The sequence below is a fragment of the Mastigoproctus giganteus genome, chromosome 1, assembly GCF_048544385.1.
Source record: "Mastigoproctus giganteus isolate SK-2022 chromosome 1, ASM4854438v1, whole genome shotgun sequence".
In the NCBI taxonomy this organism is placed as follows: domain Eukaryota; kingdom Metazoa; phylum Arthropoda; class Arachnida; order Uropygi; family Thelyphonidae; genus Mastigoproctus; species Mastigoproctus giganteus.
The window spans coordinates 202,242,965-202,264,918 of NC_143575.1; the positions used below are offsets into that span (position 1 = coordinate 202,242,965).

The 21,954-nt window shown below is 37.5% G+C and overlaps 1 protein-coding gene across 2 annotated transcripts in view; it reads right to left on the bottom strand.

The window, feature by feature from the left end:
- The window catches only part of Polr3B (RNA polymerase III subunit RpIII128), a 527,342-nt gene that overhangs the window by 424,494 nt on the left and 80,894 nt on the right, over positions 1 to 21,954 (bottom strand). For both annotated transcript variants that reach the window (XM_090375599.1, XM_090375592.1), the window contains one exon: positions 10,497 to 10,597. In XM_090375599.1, the coding sequence (XP_090231725.1) occupies positions 10,497 to 10,597 (101 nt within the window). The remainder of the gene's footprint in view (positions 1 to 10,496; positions 10,598 to 21,954) is intronic.

A 21,954-nucleotide genomic window follows, 5' to 3' on the forward strand; every position in this document is an offset into this window, starting at 1 on the left:
ATATTATTATATACTTTGTAAAGCAGTTATTGATTAGTCCAAACTAGATTTTGAACAGACTAAGAGTAGAAAACTTGCCCTAATGCATTCTGGTCTTTCCAAAGCTTTGGCTGCAATTTTTGCCCATCTCTGTTCCCGCCTCTGTCAAAACCAGATGGTTCTGTTGCCACATCGGCCAAAGTTAAAGCTGACCTGTTAGCAACCTATTTTTTTTCCAACTCATGTATTGATGATCTTGATAACTCACCTCAAATCGTTCCCAGTACACTCCATTCAATGAATCCTGTGGTTTTCTGTCAAAAAGAATGTCAGAAGGATTTTGATGAATCTGATGCTATGAAAGCTCCAGTTCCTGATGTTATTTCTCCACTTGTTCTCAAAACCTATACCGGTGAATTTACTCCTTTGTGTCGTCTTGTTGCACTTTCTTATTCCAAAGATATTTTTCCTTCTGCTTGGAAACTTGCTCATATCCAGGCAGTTCCTAAAAAGAATGACAAATTCCTTCCATCCAATTATTGTCTGATTGCGATTACTTCTACTCTTTCCAAAGTAATGGAGAAATCAATTAACTGCCAACTCAAACTATCTGGAAATCTTTCATCTGGTCAACGATCACCAGTATGGATTCCGTCAGTGTCGCCAGAATATCATCAGTTCCACTGGTGATATTCTGGTTTATGTACATCTATGCAAGAACTTCTAGAAGAGACAGAAATGGAACGAAGACATAAGAAAGATAATGGAATTGAAAAAGAATATTATTGACACTATCAAAGAAAAGTGTTTAACGTGGTAGGGACATGTAAAACGGATGCAAGAAACCAGATATTCAAAGGCTATCCTGGAATCAATACCTCCTGGAAGAAGGAGAAGAGTAAGACTTAGGGGGACATGGATGGATGGAGGGAGTACGGGAATGCATGACAGCCCGAGGTTTAACTGACCAATACACCTTGAACCTCACTTTATGGTGGGAAAAAATTCCTACCAAACAATAACTTTTAGGCTGAGGAAACCCATTGTAAATGAAAACACTCCTCTTGAAGATGTGCATCTATGGACAAATTTAATGGAAAAGTTTTTGGTGAAACTCAAGCCATTGCTGTTGATATTTCAAAGGAATTTGATTGTGTTTGGCATAAAGGTTTTCTAAGTAAGCTTCCATCCTATGGTTTGCCAGCTGTTCTTTGTGATTGGGTATCCAGTTTTCTCTCTGACCGCTCACTGCAGATGATGGTAGACTGCTCTCTGGTTCTAACTTCTCCACTAATGCTGGTGTTCCCCAAGGTTCAGTTCTTTCTCCCACTCCTTTCCTCTTGTACATTAATGGCCTTTTTCCATTGATCGGAAATCCTGTCTATAATTTTTACTTGTGATAGCACGTTACTTTCCACCTTCTACTTTGAGAAACCCTGCCCTGCTCAAATAGCTTCAACTTCTCGAGTATCCACTGCCAAATCCTTAAATGCTGATCTCCAAGCAATTCTCCAGTGGGGCAAAGAAAACATAATTTCAATCCTTCTAAAGCTCAGTCCTGCCTTATATCTCGCAAAACGGATTCTTCTGCTCCTATGCTTATCATCGATGACACTGATTTCTAGGCAAGGTCTTGGGGATTACCCTGACTTCTAATCTCTTGGCACAAGCACATTACAAATATTGCTTCTTCTGCATATAAAAAACTTGGTTTTCTCTTTTGCTCTCTGTGTTACTTTTCTTCCAAACAGCTGTTTCACTCTGTATAAATTGCAAATCCACCCTACCATGAAATATTGTAACCATATCTGGGGCGGTGCCCCCAAAACCTCTCTGAGGCTTCTAGATTCCATTCAAAAGAAGGCAATTAGGTTAATTAATGACTCCTCTCTAACAGAGTCTCTCCACTCGCTGTCTCATAGATGTACTGTTTCTGCTGCATCCTTTTCTACAGATACTTCCATGGGCACTGTTCTTCTGAATCGGCTTCTATAATTCCTGCTCTCTCTTTCAAAACAGTCCAAACACGTGCAGCCACCAGCCAACATCCATTTACTGTCCAACTTCAAACTCACAAAACCATCTTTTTATCTTCCTCATTTATTCATTCATCTCCCGTTTTCTGGAACAACCTTCCTTCATATGTCTTTCCTGAAAATTACAATCTACATTAGTTCAAGTCTAATGTCAACAAGTATCTTCTTTCATCTTTTCAACCTATGCACAGTACCCATTACTATAAGATCCAAAAAAAAAAAAAAGTGCCTATACATAACGATGATTCTTGAGAATGAAAAAAAAAAAAAAAAAAAAAAAAAGTATGGAAAACATTTAATTAAAAAAATTATATTTTGTAGTTTACAATAGCAGACGCCATTACAGAATTTTTAATGAGAACTCCTGGAACACCTTCAAGAATCCCCTGGAGTTTGCCTTTGTCTTTTGCCCTTGGTTTGCAAACCAAGGGCAAAAGACAAAAGGGTGGTGGTATTTGTTTTATAAGAGATCTAGTTCTTTCAATGTGTACATATTGTTAGGTTGAAGGTACAATGAGACTAGAGTTAGCATTTGTCCCACTGCTACAAATATTGCAACAGCTTCTAAGTGGGCATGAAGCAGTATGTTTCTAAAAATTTCAGTCAACTAAAATCGCAAAACTTCCATGTGCAGAAATTGAAGAATTTCTTTTCTGTAAGTTGTAAAATTTTTAATTGATGGAGTTATTTGTTGAGTTAGATTAGTCTCTTGCTAGCAAAAGACTACAGGATGATATCGGGAGATTAAATCATAGATGTCATTGGTATTACTGCATAAACTTCTGCAATTCCATTGTACAATGTGCTGTATTTGGTTTTGAAGAGGGACAGTAAGTCTATCTGTTTCTTGTGAGCAGTTTGCTTTTGATGGTCATATTTGGTATTATGTTTTTTTAGTAAAAAGAGGGTTACTCGAAGCTGTACTCTCTTCCACAACACTGTGTTTGTTATTTGGTTTTTAGGAGCATTAGCAACTAAAGCCATATTGCTCCGGGATATGCGGTGGTCATTCCCTGACCTTTCTGCATCCTCCATATTTGGTGGTGACGGGCTCGAACCCCGGTCTAATCAAGAAGCATGTGCTACGCACTGCTGCTCCTTCCCACCTGGCTACGGAAGCGCCACTTCCACAGCACTAGTTCGAGGTGAACATCCAGACTCCATGTCATCATCTGCATGAAGGCAAACACTGTTTCTCCTGTGGTTACATATTCGGTGACCATGCTATTTGAATTTGATTGTGGCAATTTAATGGTGTGTTGCCTTTGTGATTTCTTTAGTATTTTATCACTTGGTGTAATTTTACGTGGAACTACAATTGGAGTATTATTTATTTCATCAAGTAAACCAGGTTTGGAAGTAGGCTGATTTGTTGAGAGTACGGATCGTGCCTTGCAATGGATATGTTAGGAGGGATTGATACCTCTGTTTGAGTTGCAACAGCTTGGCAAATTTGGGTAGCAGAAGCATAGGTACATTTTGGCATAGTTAAGTTGACTTCCTTTCTTACTTCTTGATATGTGACTTTATTTTCAACCCTATACTTTTGTATTTTTCTTTCCATTTTCCACAGATCACATAATTTTGAATATACTATATGATTGCCCTTGCAATTTGGACCTCCTACAGACTTTGCAGTACATTCTGTCTGTGAGTGGTTTCTGACCCACTATTAGGGAGGGCATGTAGTTTTGCCTCTGCATGTTGTTTGACAGTGACCAAATTTTTGGCACTTGAAACATCTTAAAGGATTTGGAACATATGGATGGACTCAGCAGTGCAGATAGCCTGCTTTAACTGAGTTTGGCAAATTAAGTGTACTAAAGGTCAATGTTACGTTTCATGTTGGAACGTTTCAAGTTGTTACGTTTCAAGCTTATCATCCTCCTGGATCATTACTCACCTTGCTTTTTGTTCCTTCAATTCCAGAACTATTTCATCATTCAATAGATCACTCACTTTGAGGAGTTCAGTGTATTATGTGGTGTGACTTTAATTGGGATTTCACTCATAGACAACAATTTTTCACTCATAGACTGAAGTTTAACCTTGACAAATGCAAAGTACTGCATATGGGTAGAAGTAACCCCAGAGAAACGTACCAACTGTGTGGTACTACACTTAAGGTGGTAGAAAATGAAAAAGACCTGGGAGTAATTGTGCAGGCAGATATGAAGTTTTCTGAGCAATGCAGACAGGCTGCCAGGGCAGGTCATGGGTTTTTGTCAATGATATATAGGAATTTTGCTAGCAGGGAAAAGGAGGTGATTATCCCTCTGTATAAGGCAATGGTCAGGCCACGCCTTGAGTACTGTGTACAGGTCTGGAGGCCTCATTTTAGAAAGGATGTAGATTTACTTGAGCGTGTACAGAGAAAGGCAACAAGATTGGTGAGGGGAATGAAGGGATCCTCTTATCAAGAGAGGCTTAAGTTCTGCAAATTGCAGTGGCTGGAGACTAGGCACCTGCGCGGTGATCTGATTGAGGTGTATAAGGCCTTGAATGGGTTCAGCACGCTGAATTCTGATGGGATCCTTCCACTTGTTCAGATTACAAACCTAAGGGGGCATAAATTCAAGTTAAGAAAAGACAGGTGTAGATTAGATGTGCGGAAATTTGCCTTTAGCCAGCGGGTGGTTAATTGCTGGAACAAACTTCCATCTGTTGTTGTGGAAGTTGATAGGTTGAATAAATTTAAGGAGGAACTGGACAGGCATTTGGAGGGAATGGTGTGATTTTTTTTTTTTTTTTTGGCTGATGTTGCATAAGCTCATACATTTGCTTTCTTGCATCACATGCCACTACTACTACTACTACTACTAATTTGAATAGTAGTTCAGAACGTCTTGTTTGAATAGTTTCAATCAAGAAATCGCCTGACTGGAGAAGTCTTACTATTTTTAGTGAACCTGTCATGTTTTCAAGACATCTTTGAACGACAAAAGGAGAAAGTTTTCTTACCAGCTGTGCTGACAAGGAATACATTATCAGAAAGGCTGGCAGTTCTGATTTGTTAATCTGTTTTCATTCTTTTGGGAAGAGAAATGTCATGTTCTATTTTGTGAGTTTCAGTATGATGAGAGCCTGTTGGCTCTAGTGGTGGATATGCATCACAATCCATTGTTGCTCCCTTTAGCCCTGACAGAGATGGATTTTCTTCTTCCAAGCTACCAACTCTGCCATGGGCAGGCAGGAGCTGTATCAACCAGTGACCAAGCGATCAGAAGAGTAGGAGAGCAGTACATTGTTAGTGGTGGAAGCAGTAATGTTTCAAGTGGTGGTGGTGGTGGTAGCAGTAGCATTGCAAGTGGTCAGCAGTTGTTTTGTTTTGTTTGTTACATTTGTTTTTTTTGTTAGGAGCATTAGCAACTAAGGCCATATTGCTCCGGGAATTGCGGTGGCCATTCCCTGACCTTTCCGCATCCTCCGTATTTGGTGGTGACGGGCTCGAACCCCGGTCTAATCAAGAAGTGTGTGCTACGCACTGCTGCTCCTTCCCACCTGGCTACAGAAGCGCCTTGTGGTCAGCAGTAACGTTGAAAGCAGATTTCGAAACTTGCCCTAGAAAAACACTAGAGAACTGTATTAGGAAAATCACTTGGAAAATATCACTTGATACTGAGGGCCTTTACAAAAATGTCTGATTAATATAACTTTAATTTTAATGCAGTCATTCCTAGCATTATTACCATAGTCATCATCAAATATGTGTAAATTACCATATAACTCACAATAAACTTGCATTAAATTTAAATGTGGTGTGAAGCATAGGATTTATTTTGTAAGGATAGCATCCACTTGAACAGAAGAGTTGCTAAGGTCTTTAAAATGCTACTGAAATAGTCTTTAATATTTCAGTATAACAAATATTTATCACCAATAAAATTAAAATTAATTCCATACCTGTGCAAAAACAAACATTGATTACATTTATCTTTGCTGTAGATAAGTACAGGGTACCTACTTCAGCTAAATTCAGCCAGTTTTGAGCTCAATGGCATTACCGGAAGGCATTTAGATGTCACCTATAGTTCAGCACAATATTTCATTATGAAATGAATAAATAAACAGTAACACAGATTGTAGGAAAGAAAATTTCAAATACTGTTGCCATTTTTTTGCATTATTCAGAGTTACTCTATACACAGAGTTGTATACTGTGCCGTGTATAGTTAGAATTATTGCAGATCACAAAGTGATTCAATTATTTTTTTTTATTTTAGTGACCATTAAAATGTACAAAAATAACAAAAAAAAAAATACGACAATTCATATTAAAAGAAAAATTTCAATTTTGGAAAACACAGACACTGGGAAGAAGAAAAGTGAAGTTGCAAAAGAATTTGGCATTGCTCCTTCGACAATGTCTACAATTTTAAAAGATTGAAGACAAGATTAAAGGGAGTGCCTTGGTATATCTCAAATAAGACATTATTTTGGGAAACTTTTAGGACACGATAATTTTCAAGCAAGTATTGGATGACTCAACAAATTTTGAGAATGACATGGAATGGCAATCTGTGGAGAAGAGAATGATGTACCACAGGATTGAGTTAATGAATGATCTTCTAATGAAATTCAAAGGATAATTGCAGTATATAATATCAATGATATTTTTAATATTGATGAGGTGGGCACGTTCTATCAGTTACTTCTACCTCATATACTCACCATTAAGGGAGGTCTATGCAGAGGAGTGAAGAAATCAAAAAGTTAACTGTCTTGTTTTGCTGCAATGCTTCTGGAACAGAAAAGTTGAAACCATTCATCATTGGAAGGTATGTAAATCACAATGTTTTAGGAATTTTCACTTATGTGTGACTATCATGCAAACAAACATGCTTGGATGACACAAGCAAAATTTAATGAATGACTAAAAAACTTGGATGCCCAAATGAAAAGACAAAAAAAAAAAAAAAATCTTTCTCTTAACACACATATAATTTGACATGTGTATTAGAACACGTTAAAGTTGAATTTTTATCTCAAATTGTACAGCAGTTCTCCAACCTTTGGACTTAGGAATAATATGTGCAGTCAAAATGCATTACAGGAGTCAACATATCAAAAAGTTATTGCTAAAATTAGTTTCACAGCATAATGAAAAAGCAGATGTTACAGAACATTGTGGCATGGTGATCAGTAAGTCAATTATGTTGAAGTGATGAAAATGTTGTTCAACAACATGAAGAAATTTCACCACCTGATGAAGATATTTTGCTCTCAGCAGCTTTAAACAGCCTGAAAAAAGTTCATGCATATTTGTCCTCTACTGCTGATATCCCAGAAAAAAAATTTTCAGCAGCTAAATGGTATTGAAAATTTCATTTTTAATGGCACTACTAAAATTATGAGACAATCGAAAGTAACTGACTTCTTGATCAAAAAATAAAATTTTGTGATAATTATTTGCATTTGCAGGACTATTTTAAAATAAAATGAATTTATTATTTGTTTTATTTTCTTTATTCAGTAAAAATAAATTTCAGTATAACAAATTAATATTATATGTACAGTCCCAAGAGTTTCGTTACAACAAGATTTAACCTGTATTTGTCAACTTCAGTGTCTGCAGAATGTGCTATGCAGTGATCTAGAACAGGGGTGGGCAACTTTTTTCGTCAGCGGGCCGAATGAAATTTTCATATCATGATGCGCGCCGAATGAAATTTTCGCATCATGATGCGGGCCAGAATAGATTGAACGATTTAATAAAAAAAATCAGCACCTAAAAAAATGTTATATTACTTGAATTACCAAATTATTAATGTATTTTTAAAAAAAATAACTGAATGTCCAATTATCATTGAAAATGCGGCATTCGGCATCAATTTTTCTTTTTTTTTTAATTGGCTCATTTTATGGGCTATAAATTATATTAAATTAAAAATTGTAATAATTAGAAAAGGCATAAAACAAAATATCTCACACCAATATTATTTTTTTCAATAAGAAGTCAAACCCAAAGGAACTTCGTTCGATCGATGCTACAATAACAATTAGGAAATAACTCTTTGACGCTGCATAGAATCACTTGGTTACTGTTGTACTGGCCGCGATTCCCGATTGAACCGAATTAAGCCGAACGTTTACAGCGAGTGTAGTCAGGTATGGATTTTCTATATTTATGCATTTACCGAGGGGGCCGGATTCAACATCGTCGCGGGCCGGCTGTTGCCCACCCCTGATCTAGAATTATCTAAGTATTCCTTTTTTTCTAAAGTCATTCTTCTGTCCACTTTTAATAACAAAGGCTAAAATCTTTTGACCATAAACCTTTATTGGCCTCATAATTGCACGGAAATTTAGCTAGCTTCTTTAAAACATCTTCACTTGAATTACCAATCACAAGTAGATGCAGTTTTATACTACCATCTGCAATGTAACCAAATAGAATAGTGATTCTTTGTTTAATTAACTTTACATCATAACAAGACAATCCTCAAACAGCAAAAGTTTTATATGGTATCAAATTATAAAATATATCCGCCTCAAAGCTCACTACAAACATTTCACAAAACTAATATTATTCCTTTTCTTAAAATCTTTCTATCAGCTACTGCTGCATTTGAAGTTGCCAAGTTCATGTTAATGAGCTAGAACATTCTTGAAAAACTGGTCCTGATATTGGTAAATTAGATGCATGCATTTAATTTGCCTACATGCTTTGTTTATGATTTATTGCCATAAGTGACAAATAAGGTTCAATATAAACAAACTTAAGTTAATTTAAAGACACCAGTCAGATCCTTTAAAATGACACAAAAAATAGATTATAACAAGTCTTTTGTTATAATCAATTTTTTTGAACCTTGCATAACAATTGCAACTGATCTTGATTTATGTTTTTCAGAATGTATTTATGTTGCAGCAATCACAAACTGGCTTTGTTTACACAAAAGTAAATTCTAATCAGTGCTATCTTTCAGGAAAACACAGAAAAGTGATTAAATACACGCTCATGGTGGGAAAATAATAGGATAACTGTGCTGAGCTTTGTATATTAACCATACAAAATACCATTATTTACTACTCACAAGGAAAAAACTAACTTTGTAATACATATTAATTGAATGAATTTTGTCATGAATAAATATGTTTACACAGAAAAGCCTATCCTTTCACAGGGGAACAATACATGGTTCGTATAAATTAGAATTTTGTATATTCTAAGTTTATATTAATGAGATCCCACTGTAAAACAAAAATGTGAGACACTAATGTTTCACAAGATGTGGATGTTCTTAATTCTATTATGTTCCATTCTTGAAAGTAATACTTGCTTTTTTCACCTGTCACTGCTGATTGTATTTGAAGTAATCCAATGGTAACTTCACTTTTTTTTTCCCAATCACAAAAACAAAACTGATAATGAATAATTCTAGGACACTATATGGCAATATAGTGCCCTACAAATTATTCTGTAGTTCCATGCATGAAGTGTAGAGATTTTTCAATTAGAGAGTAGATACAAAATGCCCACTACCATCTGGAGAAAACAGCACTAACAAAAAAATAATTTAATTCAAATGAAAATAACTAGAAAAATAAGTGAAAATAATTATAGCCTGATGGCTGCCAGTTATTGTGTCATACTAATCTAATATTAAAAAACATTAGAGCTTTCTTTGTTAAATAACTCACCATACTATCTGTTGGGTTAAATGTTTATAACCCAACAGGTTTTATGATCATTTAGTTCAAGAGATAGTGAAGTGAGTTACTTAAAAAAGAAGCTCTTGCTATTTTTAATATTAGAATAGGAAAATAACCTAGAACAATACAGCAACACATAACAAGAATACAAGGAAATAAAATAATCAGACATAGATATACTAAAAAACATGGAAATGAAGATACTGTTTTCAGTTACTACTGAATTGTTTTTCTAAGCTAAATTTAAGCAGGTTCAGACCTAGCAGTGGCTTTAAGCTCATATTCTAAAATTCTTTAGGTCCACACTTGAAAAATGCAAAACCCATGTATATTTGGGGGGAGGGGGACTGAAATTCAGAATAAACTGTATGTAAAACTGTTTTCGTATTTCTGTAAAAGACACATATTTAAGAACTATGTTTAAGGAGGTTAAGGACAATGCTTTTTTAGTGCTGTGCTCAGCAATCCTGTTAATCAGACATTCATAAAAAATATATCTCAAAAATAATAAAGCATATTTTACTAATATGTTTTGAACTCCCATATAATTTATAAATTATTCTAGTTCACGAATGATATATCTCTGGGTTACCCAATTATTTTGACTGAATTTTTAGATGCTGTGCACTTCAGCTAACATATGATTACAAATTGAACATGGAAATGGTTTTAAATTAAATTTTTTTAAGTAAATGAATTTTTAGTTAATTACAAGCTTTATTGGAAAAGTAAGCTAAACTTAAATGAACATTCTAATGACATGATATCTAAATGAACTTCACAAGTAAACTTCCAAAATAACATTTCTTTTTTAGTTTTACTTACTTCCCAATCAACACATCATTTCTTGTTTTTCTTTGCTGGCCATGGGCATACTCTATATTGACTGTTATTGGGGCCGCATAGGTTATATCTCGTAAACGACACTAAAATCAAAAATAGTCACACATCATATTTATTTTTATAAATATATATTATAGAGAAAATAGGGTAAGCCACAAAAAATAGCCTGTTAAAAAATACAACCTATATATAGTGACAACTTATTATTAATTTTTCAAATCAAATAAAGTCATGGAAATATTTTCATATAACACAAATGTAGCTTCAACATTTCACAAGATATTGATGACAGTAGCTCATAATATACTGCTTTAATTCTGAATACTACATTTCAAACCTTTCAAAATGTGCCAAAAATTCTCCTATACTAACCCTCAGGTTGCAACCAAAATAAATTAGTTGCAACTGGAAATCACTTGAAAGCTTACTCTGTGCTGCAATGGCAGAGGCTTGACAATGATAGTAATTTAACTTAATGTCAGCATATAAACATGAAAAAAAATAAAAACTTGTTTTTAATTAAAATTTATATATACAAAATTAACAACACCTTTTCAATTTGGTATAGGTGAAAATATTCTAAAATCATTACCTGTATTTTATCTATGCCATTCTTATACTTGCAAATAACATTATATAAATAGATAGCTAGTAGTATCATGTCTATAAAATCTAGGACCAACTGATGATGTTACCAACAGCAAATTCTAAATGGGAAGCATTCAAGGAAGTAATTTGGAAGCTACTACGCTTTTTGTTCCAACTAAGAAATACTGTTCTAGGTTTAGACCCAAATGGATGTCAGATGAACTAATGAGACTGGTGGCATAGAAAAAAATGTATGGGATGCATATAAATTATCAGGTGACACAGAAGCCTATGGTAGATATATGCTAGTCTGTAATCAAGAAATCAAGACACAAAGCAAGTTAAGGCAAGCAAAGGCAGATTATGAGAAATATTTGCCAAAGGATGCAAAGAAAAACAGAAAGGATTTCTTTACTTATATAAACTATTTTTTTTTTTTTTTTTTTGTTTTGTTGTTTGGTTTTTAGGAGCATTAGCAACTAAGGCCATATTGCTCCAGGGATATGCGGTGGTCATACCGTGACCTTTCCGCATCCTCCGTATTTGGTGGTGACTGGCTCAAATCCCGGTCTAATCAAGAAGTGTGCGCTACGCACTGCTGCTCCTGCCCATCTGGCTACGGAGGAGCCAAACAGAGCAAATTAGAGTAAATTGTTGAAGTTAAACATAAGAAATGCACCTTCAGTTGGGGTGGATGGGATCTATCCAGTTATAACAAAGGAGGTGGCAAAGAAAGTAAGCAAACCCTTAGCCATAATTATGAGAGACTCCTTAGACTCAGGGGAAGTACCCACAAACTACAGTTGTGCAAATGTATCTCTAATTCACAAAGGGAGATCAAAGGGTGACACAAGTAATTACAGACATGTTAGCTTTACTTCTGTTCCAGGCAAAGTAATAGAGTCACTGGTTAAAGAAGCACTGCAGGATCATCTAGACAAGACTGCAGTAATAATTCAGACACAGCATGGGTTTCTAAAGGGGACATCTTGTCTGACCAATTTGATTGGATACTATGATGTGGAATACAAAGGAACTGAATGTCAAAAATAATTTTGATATCATATACTTGGATTTTAGAAAAGCTTTTCATACTGTTGCATGTGGAAGACTATTGTACAAATTGGAGCAGTATGGCATCAAGGGCAAGTTGCTACAATGGATAAAAGGATGGTTGAGTGGGATAACATTAGTCCACGAAGAGCAGCATCAATGGTTGCTGCTCTTCGTAGACTAATGTTATTAGTGGAATCCCACAGGGTTCGGTGTTGGGTCCACTGTTGTTTTGTATATTTATCAATGATATTGATGAAGGTATATCAGGCTTAGTGTTGAAGTTCGCAGATGATACAATACAAAAGTTGGCAGGGTTGTTAATGACAGTGATGGCAATGTGCTGCTGCAACATGGCCTGGAAAAGTTGGATAGATGGGCTTAGAAGTGGCAACTGAAGTTTAACATTGACATATGCAAAGTACTGCATATGGGCAGCAGTAACGCCAGAGTAACATACCAACTGGGTGGTGTTATGCCAAGGGTAGTGGAGAATGAAAGAGACCTGGGGGTAATTGTGCAGTCATATATGAAGTTGGCGAAGATAAAGAAAGCCAACACGAGAACGACGAGAAACATCAGATAACTTACGTGGAAAATTAGTTTCCCGATAAGGCACTCTAATGCTGCTCACTCGGTAAACAGACGGTAGGTGTTATCAGTCTGGAGAAAAGTCGAGAACAATATATTGATTGACAGGTAGGCGTGGCAAACGATGTGCTGATTGGTGCATGAACACAACAGACGATAACATCAGTTTAGTATCACTTTAGTAGTACTAATGGTAACTTGCCCTAATGAACACTTTCCATAATGTTGAAAAAAGGTCAGGTTACTTCCACTTGAATCCCCTGGGAGCTTGAGCCTCTCCCGAAGTTGAGGGGGTAACCTAACCTTTTTTCTTTAGAATCAATCATACTCAGAAATACATTCATAAAAAAATAAAAAAATACTGTATTTTTATTTTTTTGTTCAATAATATGCCCTAATGGTGAAAAAAGGTCAGGTTAACTGAATCCCATGGGAGCTTGAACCCCTCCCGAAATGGAAGGGGTAACATAACCATTTTTCTTTAGAATCATGGGTGGACTAGTGCATAAATTGTTTATTAACAAAATATTAATTTTTTATTACTGTACTTTTATTTTTAAGGTCAGGTTACAAAATATAACGAAAAATAAAGAAACCTTTTCATTTTTTTGTAACCAAACCTAAATCAACAGTATAGTAAAAACACTCATGAACTCCAAAAATCTGCTTTTAATAATGAGAAAAAAACACAATGAAGAACATAAAAATGAACAGAAGAAAACTTTTATTAATTTAATTTTCATCAAAAAATCAACCAACATTTTATTTTCCTTACAAATTTCTTCCATCTTTAAAAGATTCATTGCTACTATTACCTGTTTACCGTTCATCACAAAACTCACGTTCATCTCATAAATACACATAATGCCAACCAATGGCTACACAGTAGCTTGTCATCTGTCGCATCCACCACCAATCATTTCATCGTTTGCCATGCCTACCTGTCAATCAATATATCCGTCTTGATTTCGGCTCCAGACTGATAACACTTACCGTCTGTTTACCGAGCAAGCAGCGCTAGAGTCCGGTGTCGGGAAACTAATTTTCCACGTAAGTTATCTGATGTTTCTCGTCGTTCTCGTGTTGGCTTTCTTTACCATAGCCATAAAGTTTTCTGAGCAGTGCAGACAGGCTGCCTGAGTAGGTCATGGGGTTTTGTCAATTATATACAGGAATTTTGTGAGTAGGGATAAGGAGGTGATTATTCCCTTATATAAGGCAATGGTTTAGGCCACACCTTGAATAGTGCATACAAGTCTGGAAGCCTCATTTTAGGAAGGATGTATTTTGAGTTGCTAGAATGAGTACAGAGAAGGGCAATAAGACTGGTGAGGGAAATAAAGGTGTGCTCTTACGAAGAAAGGCTTAAGTTCTGCAAATTTCAGCATCTTGAGACTAGGCACCTGCAAGGTGATCCGACTGAGGTGTATAAGGCTTGAATGGATTGAGTAGACTCAATGCTGATAGGATTGTTCCTCTTGCTCAGACTACAAACCTGAGAGGACAAACTGAAATTGAGGAAAGACAGTTATTGAATAGATGTCGGAAATTTGTCTATAGCTAGCAGGTATAGCTGGAACAACCTTCCATTTGTCATTGTAGAAGTTGATAGCTTAAATAAATTCAAGACAGATTTTGACACAAATTTGGAATGAATGGATGGGTGAAATGGGAAGGTTTTTTTTTTTTTGATTGATACTGCATAAGCTTGCTTTCTTGCATCATATGCCTCTACTAATGCTAATACTAACACTGCCAGAATACTAAAATATCAATTTTCAATGTTTGTATGTGCCACTTTTAAATAGTAAAGCCTCACTGAGATTATTATCACAGATGAAACAAATCAAATTAAACTGTAGGTGACTAAAAGAAGCACAAGACATACAAATTATTTCCATACATAATTTTCATTATTTAAAAATAACTAAATGCACAAGGCATAATATGTTAAGTGTAAGAGTTGAATATCTATATAATTTCAGAGTAGATACACCATAGATAACGCTTAAGAAACTACGATGGTAGCGTGGGAGGCTCTTCCTTCAAAACATTATATAGATATTAAACTCTTACTCTTAAAGTATTATGCCTTGTGTATTTAGTTGTCATGTCTGCAATAACAGGGAACCTGCCCACCCACCGATAATAGGCCAATAGCTTTGAAACAGTGCCGTCTGAGTGGCAGTACTCATTGAGAATAAGTAACAATAGTCTTCTCTATCAGTGAAGCATTACTTATCCAAGGTAGTGCAATATCATGGCAACTCATTGTGAAAGAAGAGCACAATATGAGATACAGAGCAAATTATGCCTCCCACACTACCATCACAGTTTCTCAAGAGTTATCTATGGTGTATCTACACCGATATTATATAGATAATTTTCATTAAAATATGTACAACAATTAGATCTGATGTACGCATTATTATCAAAATATTCATTAAATCAATGATACCATAAAATAAAAGTTTCTTTTTGTACAGACTTCAAGATAGTCATAAAGCAAGAGAAGTGTTAAAAATTGCATGTGGGTGCCACACCTCAAACCCTGCTTACGTTGGTTCACACCTGGGTGGTCACCCACCATATGCTTGAGCATGGAGGTTATACCCAGGATTACTAACAGTCCCACCATCATGAAGGTGCAAGCAGAGGATTTGGCTGTCACAGACCGTCCGAACTTCGCCGAAATTGGGTCCACTTGAACTGAGTGTCACCCGAATATCAGTTCCATCAGCGTTTTAGACTCCCAGGTAGCAAGTACAGCTTGTCTGGCATATCTGAGAGAATGTCTGTGACAACCTCAAGGACCAAGTCTAGCAGTTTAGTTTAAATAATAATTGTAACGAGTTTGAAGTATTGGTTAATTCATTAAATGCTGACATTATTGGTATAACAGAAACATGGTGTCACTCTGATAATGGGGAGGCAGAATTTGAGTATGGTGATTATAATGTGTACAGAAAGGTCCGACTGACAGGCAAGTGGGGGGGAACCCCACTTTCCTGGCATTCCTGTCATGGAGGAATGCCTCCCCTCAGTGTTACCAGACAGTACTAGGTAGTAGATGACTCTCATCAACCGGTGCAATACCACCACTTTGCTTATTAGAGGCTTGAAGTGGTGGAACCCATGTTTAGTCACCAGAGCAAATTTCCAGTCAACCCTTCCCCATCTCTTCCATCATGCAGTATGATTGATGACTTTTGAGGTTATGATGAACATTGTGGCGATATCCAATCTTCCGTACATTTCAAGGGTACAGCTCTAAAACTGTGTTCGCAGGTCGGCCGCTAGTTAGTACACTGGACCGAACCTATTGGTAACTCTCTAGGGGGATTCTGGATCAGCTAGTGTATAATCTTGCTACCTCTACTCTGCCAGATAGTGACTGGAGGAAGTCCAAGTAGTGTGTATGCAGGGGGCATTGTCGAGGCCACGTTATGTCAAGCATCTGGGTATATTCTTACATAAAATTCTTACCAAAAATTTCATTACTTCATACAGCATATCCCACCCACTTTTTCTTACTACTGAATACATCATGATTTGTCAAACTAATGGAGTAAGCTTATCTGCGAAAAGATCTAAACCAACACTTCCTAATTCATTTCACAAATATACGTAGCTTCAATTCCAATCTCAATGATATCCATTTCCACTTGCAGTCTGCCAAACCCCATGTACTTTTTCTTACAGAATCTCAGTTATCAGTTGATTCAACTACTGCTCATTTTAGTTGCCCAAATTATTCGCTGTACGATTCCTTTTGCCTCAAAGGTGGTACTTCTGCATATGTCCATTCCGATATTCCCTGTCAGAGTCTTGGTAATTTGGAATCTCCTCTTTTCGATCTTCTCTGGCTTAAAATCTCTCTACCTCATTGTGTCAAATTCATCTGTCGTTTCTACCGTTCTCTCAACTCCACTAATCACTTGGAGCTCTTTGACTTCCTCTCTTTGCAACTTGACTTTCTCCAGTCCAACTTTCCTAACAGTGAGGTAATTTTTCTTGGTGATTTTAATGTTCACAACTCCAGCTGGCTTCCATTTTCTAGTCACACTGACCCAGCTGGTCGAGATGCTGAGGCTTTTGCAATCACTAATGACCTTGCACAGATTGTTCATTTACCTACAAGAATACTGGCCAATCCGAACCATACAGCCAACACGCTTGATCTTTTTCTCACAAACAACCCATCGAAGTACACGGTCAAAGTGAGAGGTCCTTTAGGCACCTCAGATCACAAATCGGTGATTGTCTCTTCTCCAATGGAGCCTCTATCTCATAGCTATTCCAGACATCGTATTGTTTGGCATTACAAGGATGCAAAATGGGATGACCAGCAAGATTTCTTTTCTTATTTTCCTTGGTCGGATTACTGTTTCAAAACTTCTGATATTAACGTTTGCTCAGATCGTGTCAGTGAAATTATTCTTGTAGGAATGGAATCCTTTATCCCACACTCCACTCTAAAATCTTGTCCCTTATCGGAAATTTCTTATATTGGAATAAATCCTTATATTGGAAAACCTTGGTTTTCCAATAAATGTGCTAAGGCTGTTCAAGAGAAGAACATTGCATATCGTAATTGGCTTGTTTCTAATTCTTCAGTTTCATTTTCTGCCTACACCAAAACTCGTAACTATTTTAAGGCAGTTATTAATCAGTCCAAACTACAGTTTAAACAGGCTAAGAGTAAAAAACTTGCTTCTTGCCCTAACGGTAGCCGAGCAGTATGGTCTCTTGCTAAACTTCTGCCCATCTCTGTTCCCACCACTGTCCAAACCAGATGGTTCTGTTGCCACTTCAGCCAAGGATAAAGCTGACTTGCTAGCATCCCATTTTTCCTCCAACTCGTGTATTAATGACCTTGGTAAAACACCTCCCACCATTCCCAACACACTCCATTCAATGCCTCCTGTGGTCTTCCGTCAAAAGGATGTCAGAAGGATTTTGACGAATCTTGATGCTAAGAAAGCTCCTGGTCCCGATGGGATTTCTCCACTTGTTCTCAAAACCTATGCTCCAGAACTTACTCCTGTTCTTTGCCGCCTTTTTTCACTTTCTTATTCCAAAGATGTTTTTCCTTCTGCTTGGAAATTTGCTCATATCCAGCCAGTTCCTAAAAAGGGTGACAAATCCCTCTCATCCAATTATCGTCCCCTTGCAATTACTTCTACTCTTTCTAAAGTAATGGAGAAATCAATTAACCGCCAACTCTTAAACTGCCTAGAAACCTTCCATCTGATCAACGACCACCAGTATGGATTCAATCAGTGTCGATCCACTGGTGATATTCTGGCTTATGTTACCCATTTATGGATTAATTCAACGGAAAAGTTTGGTGAAACACAAGCAATTGTTCTTGACATCTCAAAGGCTTTTGATCATGTTTGGCATAAAAGTCTTCTAAACAAGATTCCATCTTATGATTTGCCAACTGTGTTTTGTAATTGGTTATCCAGTTTTCTCTCTGATCGCTCACTGAGGGTGATGGTAGATGGCTCTCTGTCTTCTAACTTCTCCACTAATGCCGGTGTCCCCAAGATTCAGTTCTTTTCCTCTTGTATATTAATGACCTTTTATTGACTGGAAATCCTATGCATAGTTTTACCAATGATAGCACAATGCATTCCACTTTCCATTTTGAGACACCTTGCCCAGCTCAATCAGCTCCAACATCTCGAAAATCTGCTACCAATTCCTTAAATACCAATCTCCAGGTAATTATCCAATGCACCAAAGACAACTTAGTGTTTTTTTTTTTTTTATGAAAACCCCAAACATGAAAGGTATCAAAAACTATAGTACTTGTATTGTGCCGTGCATTGGTTGAAGGAGAAGTATGGGGAGAGGGGGATGCCGGAAACTTTGCTCTAGAGACTAAACATGGGTTTCACCACTTCAAGCCTCCAATAAGCAAAGTGGTGGTATTTCACGGTTGATGAAAGTAAACTCAGTCTTGTTTTTTATCTCGCAAAAAGGATTCTTCTGCTCCTATGCTTATCTTTGGTGACATTCCGATTTCTAGGCAAAATGATATATCTCTTTTGGGGATTACCCTGACTTCTAATCTCTCTTGGCACAAGCACATTACAAATATTGCTTCCTCTGTATCTAAAAAAACTTTGTTTTCTCTTTCTCTCTCGGCATTACTTTTCTTCCAAACAGCTGTTCACTCTGTACAAATCGCAAATCCCCCCTACCATGGAATATTGTTCCCACATCTGGGGTGGTGTCCCCAAAACCTCTCTCAGGATTCTTGATTCCGTTAAGAAGAGGGCAGTTAGGTTAATTAATGATTCATCTCTAACAAAGTCTCTCCACTCACTGTCTCATAGACGTTCTGTTTCTGCTGCATGCCTCTTCTACAGATATTTCCATGGGCTGTTCTTCTGAACTGGCTTCTATAATTCCCGCTCTCTCTTTCAAAACAGTCCAAACATGTGCAGCCACCAGCCAACATCCATTTACTGTCCAACTTCAAACTCACAGAACCTACTTTTCATCTTCCTTGTTTATTCATTCAACTGCTGTTTTCTGGAACAACCTTCCTTCATACGTATTTCCTGAAAATTACAGTCTACAGAAGTTCAAGTCCAATGTCAACAAATATCTTCTTTCGTCTTCTCACCCAAGCACGGTACTAAGTATATAGGTTCTAATACCTCTTGTGTTTGGGGTTTACATAAAAAAAAAAAAGAATTTGTGTAGAAACAAGTAAATCTGTGCCTGCTTGCATTTTTAGTAACTCTTACATAGCTTAGATACTTGCTTGTCTCATGAAGACCTTCATCAGGCCTTTTAATCTCCTTCTATTACTACCATATGTCAAAACTGAATAAATGCAAGAATCAATTCCACCTCAGCTTATGTCTGTCATTAAATTATTAGTCCCCATATCCCCCTCCAGACTAACATTGTTCTGACCATCTGGCACTGCCTCAATAGCATCAGCAAATATATTCTCACTCATCTGGTGCTTCAACAGCATCAGCATATATATTCTTGCACCTCTTTTATTCACGTGTATACAATATCTTAAAAACAGGCCTATCTGTTAACAAGCATCAGCCATGCTGAGCTCATGGGGGTAGAAAATTCCACCCCATAAGCCTTCACAATCTCTTCAGAGGTGAATTAACTGACAAGGCTCTCACCATAAACTGCCTCCTATCATGTCATGGCAAAAATCTCATGCACTCGGCCCTAACTTGCAGCCTGTTCTCAATATCAACTTGAACTCCACTGGAAACTGGCAGATACATACTTCTTGGACAATAGTTATCATAACCCAATCACCTTTACAGTCAAACTTACCACCAATATCAGACAGCAGTCTCAATATGAAGCTACTAGATTCAACACCAAGAGAGCAGACTGGCATGCCTTTGAAAAATATATCAAGGATTTTACAACTCCAGATAATCTGGAAAGAATGAGTAGTATTCCAGCAGAAGAACAAGCCATTGCTTTTCAACGCATGCCATTTTTGGCCTGCATCACCTCTATGCCCCAATGTAAGAGGAAATCACACATCGTGTATCCTGGTGGACCACATATCTCACCAACCTTAGGAACGCATGAGAACAGCCAGGAGACAATTCCAAAGGGCCAGAAAGTATAGAAAAACAACTGGAGACGTGGAAAGATTACAGGAAGCATATAAAGAGACCAAAAGAGTGTTCCATACAGCCATTTACCACGAGAAGCAGAAATTGTGCGAAAAATTTGTAGGGCAAACTGGGAATGAAGACCCATGGAGTCTGATCTACAAACTCATAATGGATAAAGTTATCCCAGGAGATCTATACTACTCTACCAAGCTCCACAACTAGACAGAGCCAACAACCTGGGTAGAATCTGTAGAAGCCATCCTTGATGCCATAGTCCATCAAGATACCCTTGCACGAGAAAACGCTTTCCAGACTAGCCTAAGACTTGACTACCTAGCTCACGCAAGCACACCACAAGAGAAACCCTTCAGAGAGGAAATTGGGGAGGCCACCCAGTCAACCAAATCTGGAAAATGCCCTGGCCTAGACATGCTTGAAGTCGAGATCATAAAAAGAATATGGACCGCGAGACCAGAGGTCATAGAGAACCTACTAAATGCTGCATCAGGGATGGAGTCTTTCCATCTCAATGGAAAAGAGCCCTTCTCAAGATAATCATCAAAAACCCACAAAAGCCATCCAACCAACCAGACTCATATAGGCCGATTGCCCTTCTACACATTATAAGTAAAGTACTGGAAAAGCTCATAGCCAGAAGATTCCTCGCACTCTATCATTCAAAGGGCCTCCACTCAGAGCGACAATACGACTTTGCAAAAGGAAAATGACTGAAGATGCCATCTGGGCCGTGATGCTAGCCAGTAACACCAAGAGGAAATACACCCTTGGCCTCTTTGTGGATTTCAAAGGGTCCTGGGGAGATTCTGAGGAGCTGGGGTGTCTGCACCGATGTATCTCCTAGTGTCCAGTTGCCTGAACAACTGCTATCTTGTGGTCAAAACATCTACCAAGGAAGTTACCAGACCAGTGACTGCCTGCAAGGATCCATACTGGGCCCCCCCCCTGCATGGAACACAGTGTTTGACACCTGGCTATCAAAACACCACCCTAACATCAGAAAGGTAGCCTATGCCAATGATTTGGCCATAGTCCCACAAGGGGATTCCAGGCAACGACTGGAAGAAGCAGCAAACAACATTCTAGAAGATCTCTCACAGTGGTGTGAAAACCACAAGCTAACAGTCTCAGCTGTAAAAACTCAACAGATGCTCCTCAAAGGACATCCGAACTCAACCAGGTACCCCCCAGATTAAATATCTGGCATCGATCAATAAAACTTGTCTCTACTTACAAATATCTTGGAGTCCTGCTGGATGAGAAGTTATCCGTCAAAGGACATGCAAACTACATCATGGAGAAGATCAAGAAGTATGCTGGCAAGCTCCTGAGGGTCACCAGGAAGAACTGGGGCTTGACAGGGCAAACCTTAAAGCTCTACTATGAGTGCATCTTCCTCCCAATTGTCACCCATGGGGCTGGCACCTGGGGCCATACAGCTGACTACACAGCAGTAAAATGACAACTAGACCAAGCACAACGCACCGTTCTCCTTATGACCTCCAGAACAGTTTCTACTCCTGCACTGCAGATCCTATCTGGCAAGTTACCACTTCACCTCGAGGTGA